General features: G+C 41.0%; 1 protein-coding gene across 6 annotated transcripts in view; it reads right to left on the reverse strand.

Annotated features, from left to right (window-relative positions):
- Nucleotides 1-4,552: 4,552 nt before the first annotated feature.
- ADGRB1 (adhesion G protein-coupled receptor B1) overlaps nt 4,553-12,839 on the reverse strand; it is a 460,553-nt gene continuing 452,266 nt past the window's right edge. For all 6 annotated transcript variants that reach the window (XM_072151085.1, XM_072151084.1, XM_072151082.1 and 3 more), the window contains 4 exons: nt 11,949-12,604; nt 9,043-9,078; nt 8,342-8,446; nt 4,553-5,537 (listed from right to left, as the gene is read on the reverse strand). In XM_072151085.1, the coding sequence (XP_072007186.1) occupies nt 5,340-5,537; nt 8,342-8,446; nt 9,043-9,078; nt 11,949-12,604 (995 nt within the window). In that variant the 3' untranslated portion in view covers nt 4,553-5,339. The remainder of the gene's footprint in view (nt 5,538-8,341; nt 8,447-9,042; nt 9,079-11,948; nt 12,605-12,839) is intronic.

Here is a 12,839-nt window from a genome sequence, read left to right on the forward strand (position 1 = left end):
AACAGAAGTAATAAGACGGCAAATCCCAGATTATGCGGCTTAAGTGATGTCTTCCCGCATGAGGCGGCTCCATTATCAGGGATTGTTGTTGTGTCGTCTCATTTTCCAGATGTTCTATCGTTGCCTTGGATTTTTCACTCGTATAATTTGCAACTTATGTTCCGGCTCAAGCTGCAGAATTTCTGACATTAACATTTATTACGCAAATATTATTTTTACTTTCATCAGCAGCAAAATTATTAAGCAGCCGAGGTGCAGCCCAAAAATTACTGCTCCCAAAAATTACCGCGCCCACCTGGGGGTGTACACAATGGAGGCGCCAAACAAATCCATGGAATCTCCCCAATTTACTACTGAAGATTCCCAACTCCAACCCTAAAGATTTTTCCAAAAAGTTTGGTTTCAGGTTTTGTCTTTTCATCCGCACTGGATTTCCCTGTAACCATAGTTCTGCATTGGAGCTGTATACACATAACACCACAAGATATTTTACACTGAGTTTTGCAGGGGAGAGATCCATTTAGTTGCCGGGATACACAGAGGCTTTACTAAGAAATTACAAATTTAATAGGAACCCAAAAAAAACCACTTTTTTAAAAAATGTATCGAAAAACACACATTTACATTCCAAATGCTCGTGCTTCTGTGTGCATTCTGGTAATAGATTGTTAGCAGACGGGCACATATAGCTTGGGACTGCAGCAAAACCGTTTCGAGGGGAGGTCCATGCACTCCATTTGGGAACAGCGGGACTATGGATTATACATGATGAGGATTAAAACTAACCGTGATGTACATGATGTATGTTGGTGGTAAGGTGTAGTTGGCGCTGGTACACATTGAGCATTGGAGACGGGTAACTTCACATTACTCCCTCTATGCCCCCTCCAAGCCCACTTTCAGTGCATGGCATGGCCTTCGTGTGCAGTCACATGTGCCGGTAGCGTTACGTTTACAAACAGAACACTAGCGCCGGGGGGGTCGGCCTCGCCCTCATGCATTTTCCTTTTACCAGTTGCAAACATTTCAACATTTCCCTGGAAACTCCTATACAATTGGGCTGAGGTGATCCCCATGTTTTAGCGTTGGGTTTACAATTTTTCCAGAAAACCTCCCATGTCCTCCATATCTCCCCCCCCCCCCCATCGCTTCACCCCCCCCCCCACAAGACGTCATACATGTCTGCCCTCCTCCTCACTGGCCACTCCCATGTCCCCCATATCTCCCCCCACATCGCTTCACTCCCCCCCCCCACAGGACGTCATACATGTCTGCCCTCCTCCTCACTGGCCACTCCCATGTCCCCTATATCTCCTCCCCCCCCCACATCGCTTCACCCCCCCAGGACGTAATACATGTCTGCCCTCCTCCTCACTGGCCACTCCTATGCCCCCCCATATCTCCTCCCTATCGATTCCACCCATGGGAAATTACATGTCTTCCCCCACCTCCCTGGCCCCTCCCATGTCCCCCATCGCCCTCCCATAGAACATTACATGTCTTCCCCCTCCTTACTGGGCTCTCCCATGTCCCCCATATCTGGCCTCGCCGTCGCTTCACCCCCCCCCCCCCAGGACATCACACGTCTGCCCCCTTCCTCACTGTCCCCTCCCATGTGACTGGGGACACAGCTCTTCATACAGAATGGTAAACTTTCATCTAACTTGTCTCTTTTTTTGGGGAAAGACAGTTTCACTATAAAAACTCTTTTATGTGTACACAAATCTCTATGGGGACCTGAGGGAGCCAGAAAAAGGGCTCCTGATGACAGGTTCCCTTTAACCACTGCCTAAAGAGAACTCTCCCCCGTGTGTCTGTTACCTCCATGTCTTCATGTATACGGCCACTCTGTTCTCATTCTGGATTCCACTTTTATCTTCCACTTGTTCCATAGCGTCTAATAAAATTTGTAATAAAACCTCCTACAGGACACTTTAGAATTTTATCCATATTTTAAATTTTCAGAAAAAACAAATGCGAAAATCAAATTTGAAGAATTTCAGTAACTTTGTAGTAGCAGAGGCCCCAGTAATCTGGTCACCTTCTCCCATGACCAATAGGAAAGTCCTTCCAAATGTTGTGGTCTTTAATGAATATGGTACGGTCCTGTTGGGCTCTGTACATCACTACCAGATGATTGGTGGCAGTGGTGGGCTGGGGCTCCTTAGGAACCTTCAGAGATCAATATTCTGAACTTAATGTTTGGGTTCAGGTGCGCCCCGAGTGACCTTGACATATTGCCGGATTGGTGGCTGAACAACCAATCTGGCAAATTGACACCCCTAGCCAACTAGCCATGGCCATGATTAGCGTGGGGGAGCATGAACCCTGAACGGAAAGTTTGGGTCCACTCATCTCTATTCTTTAGACCAGTGATGGCGTACCTTTTAGAGCCTGAGTGCCCAAACTTCAACCAAAAGCCACTTATTTATTACAAAGTGCCAGCACAACAATTTAAGCAGTAATGTATTTCTCTGTGTTCATTGACAACTTTCAATCCTTCAGCCTCCCAAGGACACCAACGCAGTTGAAAGGAGGAGGGAAAATTCATCTATCATTGTAGGAAGATTCTTTGAGTTCTGTCTGGTGAAGTTCATTCTGGGGTGATGGCCTGGGTGCCCACAGAGAGGGCTCAGAGTGCCGCCTCTGGCACACGTGCCATAGGTTCGCCACCACTGCTTTAGACCATCGTCCTCCATGACCTTCATATTATGTTGTCTTCTACAATTATGATGTTCTGAGTACCTCTTGCGGATCAGTACGGCGCTGATCAAGTTAGGGTGTGACACCCACCCCCGCTGCCAATCAGTTGATTTATATTGGATGGAGGTGGAAGCAGAAGGCCCCATTGATAGCGCGGAGGCCATGCTGGCTCATGCTCATGGGTGGATCCTCTACGGGTGGAGCTTTCTGTTTTGGCTCCATCCATAGTGTGAATCAGCTGATCAATGGGGGAACCAGGTGTTGTGTCCCCACCAGCACTTTTTAATGCTCATCCGATGGAAAGCTGAATAAAAGTTTTTGGCTGATACATATAACTGAACATCTGGGGTTGTAAAAAAAAAATTACAAAATCTTCGCTTTGTCTCCACCAAATGTACAAATTCTGACGGGCAAAACCGGGATTATCTAGCGCCAAACGTTTTCCAACATGATTCCCGAATATTTCATATACAGGCGGTCCCCTACTTAAGGACACCCGACTTACAGACAACCCATAGTTACAGACGGACCCCTCTGCCCACTGTGACCTCTGGTGAAGCTCTCTGGATGCTTTACTATAGTCCCAGACTGCAATAATCAGCTGTAAGATGCCTGTAATGAAGCTTTATTGATAATTCTTGGTCCAATTACACCAAAAATTTTGAAACTCCAAATGTCACTGGGGCAAAAGAAAAAAAATTGTCTAGAACTTCCATTATAAAATATACAGTTTCGACTTACATACAAATTCAACTTAAGAACAAACCTCCAGACCCTATCTTGTATGTAACCCGGGGACTGCCTGTATAATCCATTACAAACTAAACACCCAAAAAGAATCACGTTGCTTTTACCTTATCTCGTCCCAAAGTTGAGTGTGTGTGATTTTTTTTTTTTTAATTACTATAGATTTTTTTTTTCTTTTTGGAATATTTCATCATCAATTTACAGAGCAGGAAAACCCGGACTGTGGTTTACACTTTTTATTAGAAATAAAACACATTCATTTGTGCTCTGAAAACTGTACAAAAAAACTGACAAACACAGATTGGAAAAACAGAGGGGAAAAAAAAAACAAGTAAAGGGGGGAAAAAATTTTTTTAATGAAAAATAAAACTGGATGAAAAAAAAAAAAAAAAGAAAGAAAAAAACCCCCGAGTCTTAACAGTTATTAAACAAACACAGAGGTAAGTTATTACATAACACGGCTAATGATTGGGGGGGACGCGATGATCCTGGGGGAGGAGTGTGGGGGGGGGTGAGTGTTATAAAAAATGAAAACACAGTATAAAGATATTTATATGGTAAAATTCATTATGTGTAATTAGAATAATTACAATATGATACAACACGGCAGCGGAGGCCTTGTGCTTTCTCTTCGTATATATAATCTAGAATCTGACAATTACATCACAGTTTTATTTCATCTTTTAATCTCTTTTATTTACTATTTTGGATGTTTTTTAAATTTTTTAAACATTTATTGATTTAATATACAGTTAATGACAAGAAAAATGTCATTTGAAAAAAAAATTAAAAAAATATAACACTGGCGCCCAAAAAAAACAAAAAAAAAATGCTTGCATATCAAGCAACTTGCTTTAAGATTCATCTTTTCCCACTGAACGCCCCGGGAGAAGCCACCGTTGCCCCAGATTCCACCTCTGCTCTCGACACTCCCTTAGGAGCCTCATGGAATCGAGTGGCTTTCCGAGAGTCGTCTTAAGGAGCCCCCGATGACCACCTGGGTCCATGTTGCAGTTGCTGGACCGATTCTGGACCGATTCTGGATCCTTGAGTCAAATTGAATGATTCTCGAAAAGGAGAAGAGCAAAAGAAACAAGTGCTCTAAAGTTTGGGAACACTTTATTGGATCTTCATAGCTAATGTTTCTATGCAGTCTGTCAAGTCCCACAAGCCAATTTTACAAAACTAGATATATTAACATTTCTCTTCATATACCAAAATGTCTGCTTGACTGAGCAGAAGGTGAAGGTTGGGGAATCAGAAGGTATTTTTCTAGGGATTTCTGTAACAGTCAAGGACTTCCATTCAATATATAATCTGCACTCGCTCTACGTCACTCTGCTGGGGGTAATTTCATTTGGTTCTATCTACGGAGACCTAGTTGTGTTGACCGGGATTGGCTTTGGCTACTACCCACTGCGCTGGGCCAGCTCTGGCACACATTGTTGGATTGAACCTAGACAATACTTAATGGAGATATCAAGCAAGGTATAACATTACTGAAGAATTAGGTTTGCCCCCAGAGCTCTTATATAATACACCAGTACTATATAATTGTTAATGATCTATCAGAAGCTATCACGTTTCTCTAAGTGTCATTGTGAAGAATCAGCAGCAGACTTCCATGATTCCTCAGCGCCATCTCCACTCCAAGGTCGACGGCTCCTTCCAAGTTGTTTCCCATTGGCTGACCTCTCGCCTACGACCTCTGCCATACCTGGGAGAGAGAGAGAGCACGTTGCGCCTACCTCTAAGAGTCTAACGGAATTTCCCTTCTGAGAACAATGCAAAAAAGTCACTTTAACAAGGTTTCAAAAGAAACCAAACATCTCTCCGTTTTATATGGAATCATATTCTTTAAAAATAAAAAGAAGTCTTTGTCTCAAGCTTCAGACCTCGGTCTGAAGGTCAATTATGTCTTGTCCAACAAGGGGTATCGTTGCACCCGTTTTCTCCCATTCCACAGTCTTTAGTTCTAAGGGAGAAGGTGACACGGGCTCCATGTCCTTTTTAACCCAAGATGGCGGTGACTGAATTTTCCGCATTCCTTCCCATGACCTCTTGCTTGGCGTCTGTTGTTTTTCTATCTGTAATACACGGTGAGAAAGGAATTAAAAGGGGTGAGATACATTGGCTTGGTTATAGACCGTATGAGCCATGGGACTTTGGGCCATCAAGTTGAAGGCTCTCTAGTTGACATCATAGATAGTTGGCCATGACACACCTTGTACCATATAGTGCAGTGATGGCAAACCTTTTATACCTCGAGTGCCCAAACTACAACCAAAACCCACATATTTTACGCTAAGTGCCGATGTGACAATTTAAGCAGTAACGTATTACTCCCTGCACGGTCACAGGTTTAAATTGTATCAGCACCTGAGGACACCCATACAGTAGAAAGAAGGAGAAGAAGTTTAGATTATCATTGTAGCTTCCTTCTAGGGTCCTGGGCTGCCCGGGACTGCAAGAGGCCTTGAGTCCGGTCTGGCGAACTCTACACTGGGGTGATGGTGCGGGTGCCCATAGAGAGGGCTCTGAGCGCCACCTTAACGGATGTAGTGCCTAAATTATGTTGACAATAATCACACTAGAGACATACCCTAGCTGAGCTGATTTTCCATTGGATTGGGTAACAATAAGTTGGGTTTCAAGCGACAACTTGGGTGAATTTACTTCCCGATTGTAATTATTTCTAAAAACTCTTTCCATAGCAGAAGTGCCCCAAGAGAAGAACTGATGATTAGTGATAATGGCTGGGGTAACTAGATATCCTCTTTTGCAGAAAGTTCTATATGGCTGTTATGGTCATTATGGACATCACTCCAGGGAGCAATTATCTCTCCATTGGGTAGGTGATGAATTCTACATCAGTGGGAGTCTGGAAGATTAAACCTCCACCAATCACCAATAGTGTTGGATTGGAGAGCCAATCAAAGTCTATAGGATCATTTTACTGGGAGGTCATCTACAATACTGCACATAACTACCATATGAGGGTATTGATTGACATGTGGCAGATGACCTTGTAAAATCACCTTTTTTATATCAAAATCTGGACAGAAGTTTATGGCGCGGGTGGAGATAGTGGAGCGTGGTACTTTGAATGTGGTGGCAATGTATGTGCTATACTGCCTCTCCAGTCAACCAAAGACTACAGTTGTGGTCATCGGAGGGGCTTCTGGTGGTCAGACCTGTATTGATCTAGCAGTTATAACCCAAACGATAATTATTATGAAGGGATTGATGTAAAGATGAAGTTTCCTCAATAACATTGTGCTCTACTTCTCCACATATTATGGCTTGTATCCTGTGTAGATATTTGCTATCATTTCCAATCCTTCAATTGGTCTTTTTCTTTTGGATAAATGGCTTGAATAGAAATGCATACTCGGATTATTTTGCTTTACCATGCATGCAGCTGGGCATTTTGGACAACTTCGCTTCCGTTCAGCCACCTAAGCCAAGAGACTGGATCAGTCCATTTTTAGCTCGGTGTCTTTGGCTGATTTTCAAAAACACAAGCTTTTAGCCTCTTATCCTCCGACTGTGTGGTCTGGCATAGGATTATGGAAACAGCTGTGGCCAGAATTAGACTTCACTTCTGGTTCCCGGGATGTAAAACAAAAGAAACTAAGTGAGCCATGAAATGAATGTCACCAAAATGATGACTTTCTGCAGATGAGGACTAACGTTGGATAAGAATCTGATGAGTAACTAAAAGTTCTACTTAAGGTTCACTTTTTTCAATTACTTTTCGAGATGTTGACTTGGCCAAAGATAAGGACTGGTAACTGAATCTAAATTCGACCTTTCATATAACAATTGTAAAGACCAATTAATTTCTGTTGGTATCCAGATGATCTGGAAAGTTGACCCAACATTGCATCCTTTAAAGTTGAAAAGGAGATCTTCTCCTTCTAGTTTATCTATTGACCTGTGGTTTGGTGTCCCAAAAAGTCTAACATGCTCACTGCCTGGGCCATGTTGGAAAGAACCTAAACCTTTCTACCAACCTGGATGCCACTACTCTTGTCACTTTTGTGGGGCTTTATCAAAGCCAAATTGGTACAGTCCAGTACCAGAGCTTATGCACCAGATCTTTGGCACATGCTCAGGAAAGCCAGGATGATGGCGAGTCGTTGGAAGTCACAAAGATGAGTCTAGTGAAGCACATCAGACTCATCACTAGGGAAATATAAAGGTTTGTCTTTTAACTTGCCCCTGGACAGTGCTCTTTTAGGGCATTTTTGGATCCATAAAGACATGTGGGTGGCTTATTGTCACAAATGGGCAATGGCAGGTTCCCTTTAAAGGACATATACCACCAGGATAAAGAATTGTACCAAGCACACTGACATACTGGCGAGTGCCCCCTCTGGCAGGTTCTGCTTTTCTTTTCGCTTCTTTGGACCTTGTTTTTTGCAACAAAAATGTTTTGCAAATTATGCAAATGAGCCACAGGGGTTCCAGACTTTATCAATGTCAATGGAGCTTGGAGCCCGGATGGCTGATCTGCATAATTTTTAAAACCTCTTTTTCTTAAAAACAAAGGCATACAAAGCTACAAGAAGAGCAGCTTCTGCCGGAGGGGGCACAAACCAGTATGTCGTGTGCTTGGTTTACAATCCTTAATCCTGGTGGTAGATTTCCTTTAAAGCCTTGAGTCAAACATCTAATGTCCCATTTGGCTCTTTGTATATCATTTGTAGGATCTTTTTTTCCCATAAGTCTCTTTTTTCTTGGATCTTGGTACAAGGGTAACAAAGGACTTTGAGTAATCTCTAGGACATAAAGAGCATTTGGCTTTACTCCGTCCCTTCGTTGTGTCCAAGCTCTTGAGGTCAAGCTCACATCTATTTCCTACAGATCTAGGGATCTGATGTCGTACCTTGTTCTCTGCTGTTGGAGACTCCTTTTCTTTCTCCGAGTGCTGGAGCTTTCGGTTTAGGTCTTGAAACATATCCTGGTGGCGTTTTCTGGTGTGCATAATTTTCTAGATAAAAACAATAAAATAAAACTTCAGATTTTCTACTATTTTACGCTCCAGAGTTGTGACTGTCTGGAGAAGGTGACCAAGAACTTTATGAAGGTTCATCTAATACAGCTCTAGATCTTCCACACCCAACAAGGTTTTCCAAGACTCTAAGGTTCTTTGGTATCTTCTCCAGGTTTCCATGAAGTCGTTACATGGAACCAGAATGAGAAAGTCTCCTCTTTTATAACAGGAACAACTTTTGACCATTATTGAAGTTAGAACCTCCAAGCCCTCAAAAAGGTGAGTAAATTGTTGGATTTCCTTGGCCCAATTCCCTGGCTTTCTTCTTTCTCTAGTTACACTTATAACTTTATGGTACTAACTTCATGGAAGTTTCTTGCAGATACTAAAGAACCAAAGTTCTAGAGAACCCCGTTTAGGCATCAAATATCTAGACACATAATGAATGAACTTCATAAGATTCTTACATTCTCAACCACTAACACAGGTCAAAGGCCTAAACCTTGATGTTGCTCGATACTGAAGTTTTTCCTCCATCAAACTTATAGGATTAGCATTTTTACATCCATATTTGACAATAAGAAGATTCTTACCTCAAAGTCTAATTCTGCATAACGGGATTTTCGTCTCTGTGAATAAAGAACAAATAGGATTCATGAGTATGAATGTATTAATTGCTGTGGTTTCAGGAGCCGTAATCAGTGCTGCCGGTGGATGAGACAAGGAAATATTTGTTCAGTCAATATCATCTTGTCGATGTAATTAATTATATTTACCGCTATGTAACAGCCCGGAAGTCAGGAAAAGATGGAGTCAGGAATTCAATGACATTTATTAGAAAGCTCAGCATTGTCCAAGTTACTATCCTAACACTGTGTACAAGGATATAACTACTATAATACTACCCCCTATGTACAGGAATATAACTACTATAATACTACCCCCTATGTACAGGAATATAACTACTATAATACTGCTCCTATGTACAAGAATTTAACTACTATAATACTACCCCCTATGTACAGGAATATAACTACTATAATACTGCTCCTATGTACAAGAATATAACTACTATAATACCGCCCCCTATGTACAGGAATATAACTACTATAATACTGCCCCCTATGTACAGGAATATAACTACTATAATACTGCCCCCTATGTACAAGAATATAACTACTATAATACTGCCCCATATGTACAAGAATATAACTACTATAATACTGCCTCCTATGTACAAGAATATAACTACTATAATACTGCCCCCTATGTACAGGAATATAACTACTATAATACTGCCCCCTATGTACAGGAATATAACTACTATAATACTGCCTCCTATGTACAAGAATATAACTACTATAATACTGCCCCCCTATGTACAAGAATATAACTACTATAATACTGCCTCCTATGTACAAGAATATAACTACTATAATACTGCCCCCTATGTACAGGAATATAACTACTATAATACTGCCCCCTATGTACAGGAATATAACTACTATAATACTGCCCCCTATGTACAGGAATATAACTACTATAATACTGCCCCCTATGTACAGGAATATAACTACTATAATACTACCCCCTATGTACAGGAATATAACTACTATAATACTGCCCCCTATGTACAGGAATATAACTACTATAATACTCCCCCCATGTACAGGAATATAACTACTATAATACTCCCCCCATGTACAGGAATATAACTACTATAAAACTGCCCCCTATGTACAGGAATATAACTCCTATAATACTGCCCTCTATGTACAGGAATATAACTACTATAATACTGCTCCCTATGTACAAGAATATAACTACTATAATACTGCCTCCTATGTACAAGAATATAACTACTATAATACTGCCCCCTATGTACAGGGATATAACTACTATAATACTGCCCACTATGTACAAGAATATAACTACTATAATACTGCCCCCTATGTACAAGAATATAACTACTATCATACTGCCCCTATGTACAAGAATATAACTACTATAATACTGCCCCCTATGTACAAGAATATAACTACTATAATACTGCCCCCTATGTACAAGAATATAACTACTATAATACTGCCCCCTATGTACAGGAATATAACTACTATAATACTGCCCCCTATGTACAGGAATATAACTACTATAATACTGCCCCCTATGTACAGGAATATAACTACTATAATACTGCCCCCTATGTACAGGAATATAACTACTATAATACTGCCCCCTATGTACAAGAATATAACTACTATAATACTGCCCCCTATGTACAGGAATATAACTACTATAATACTGCCCCCTATATACAGGAATATAACTACTATAATACTGCCCCCTATGTACAAGAATATAACTACTATAATACTTCCCCCTATGTACAGGACTATAACTACTATAATACTGCCCCCTATGTACAGGAATATAACTACTATAATACTGCCCCCTATGTACAAGAATATAACTACTATAATACTGCCCCCTATGTACAGGACTATAACTACTATAATACTGCTCCCTATGTACAAGAATATAATTACTATAATACTGCCCCCTATGTACAAGAATATAACTACTATAATACTGCCCCCTATGTACAAGAATATAACTACTATAATACTGCTCCCTATGTACAAGAATATAACTACTATAATACTGCCCCCTATGTACAAGAATATAACTACTATAATACTGCCCCCTATGTACAGGAATATAACTACTATAATACTGCCCCCTATGTACAGGAATATAACTACTATAATACTGCCCCCTATGTACAAGAATATAACTACTATAATACTGCCCCCTATGTACAGGAATATAACTACTATAATACTGCCCCCTATATACAGGAATATAACTACTATAATACTGCCCCCTATGTACAAGAATATAACTACTATAATACTTCCCCCTATGTACAGGACTATAACTACTATAATACTGCCCCCTATGTACAGGAATATAACTACTATAATACTGCCCCCTATGTACAAGAATATAACTACTATAATACTGCCCCCTATGTACAGGACTATAACTACTATAATACTGCTCCCTATGTACAAGAATATAATTACTATAATACTGCCCCCTATGTACAAGAATATAACTACTATAATACTGCCCCCTATGTACAAGAATATAACTACTATAATACTGCTCCCTATGTACAAGAATATAACTACTATAATACTGCCCCCTATGTACAAGAATATAACTACTATAATACTGCCCCCTATGTACAAGAATATAACTACTATAATACTGCCCCCTATGTACAAGAATATAACTACTATAATACTGCCCCCTATGTACAAGAATATAACTACTATAATACTGCTCCTATGTACAAGAATATAACTACTATAATACTGCCCCCTATGTACAAGAATATAACTACTATAATACTGCCCTAACACTATAACTACTGTAATACTACTTCTTATGTACAATAATACGGCTATGATAATAATTCTTTTTTGGCTCTTACCTCTAAAGAGCTCATTGAGAGTGTGGAGATCTCACTTTTTTGGACCATCCCCGTCATTCCCAAATCCACGTTTTCACAAAGGCCGAGTGGTATCTGTGATTCGCTGGGGTGCAGCTGTTGCAGCTGCTGCTTTTGCATTGGTGAGCCTTGCTCCACGCATTTCATGCCCATGCGTTCCCTTGGAGGACTCTTCACCATGTAGCTGGGATCTGCCATGTTCAGGTGTATGAGCCTGGTCTGGGGCATCTGGTCAATGTTCATGCTGTACTTAGTGTCCTCTTTTGGTTTTGCCCTTAGGGTGGCGGTATTACTGGGCAGTATTACGTAACTTGTGTCCATTGACTGCTCCTGTGCTCTGGTCAGCTCAGAGTCCAACTTTTTGAAGATGTCCCCTTCGCACATGTAGATGGGCTTGGGGGGCTGGTTTTTGTCCTTTTTTAGGGTAAGTGTATGATTGTTATACTCATTAAGACCGATGCCCCCCAGATAGTGGGGTGATCCTTGCAGGTGCATTTTGGACACATTAGCTGGAAGACTGTTAAAGTTCGATCCCTTTTGATGGTTCATCTTCATCTTCTCCTCGTCCTGCAGGGAGGGTCGTTTCAATGTACCGGTAATGGTGGACGTCCTACAGGCGGAGAGGTCCTTGTTAAAGGCTAGAGAAAGAAATGTAACAAGTGAGACCATGAGACACTTCTCTATTACTATCAGCAAAATCAATAACTTTTTGGGGGGAGATTCTTTAGTCAATTGGCAAAAAAACATCTACAAATCAGGTGAAGTTCCATATTCCTTCAATATGATCCCTCAAATGTAGTATTTAGCATACATGGCACCTCCTCCTTTAACATCACTTCCTGTTGGCTGAACCTGCAGCTTCCTCCCGCCCAT

This window comes from Engystomops pustulosus, chromosome 5, assembly GCF_040894005.1.
Source record: "Engystomops pustulosus chromosome 5, aEngPut4.maternal, whole genome shotgun sequence".
In the NCBI taxonomy this organism is placed as follows: Eukaryota; Metazoa; Chordata; class Amphibia; order Anura; family Leptodactylidae; genus Engystomops; species Engystomops pustulosus.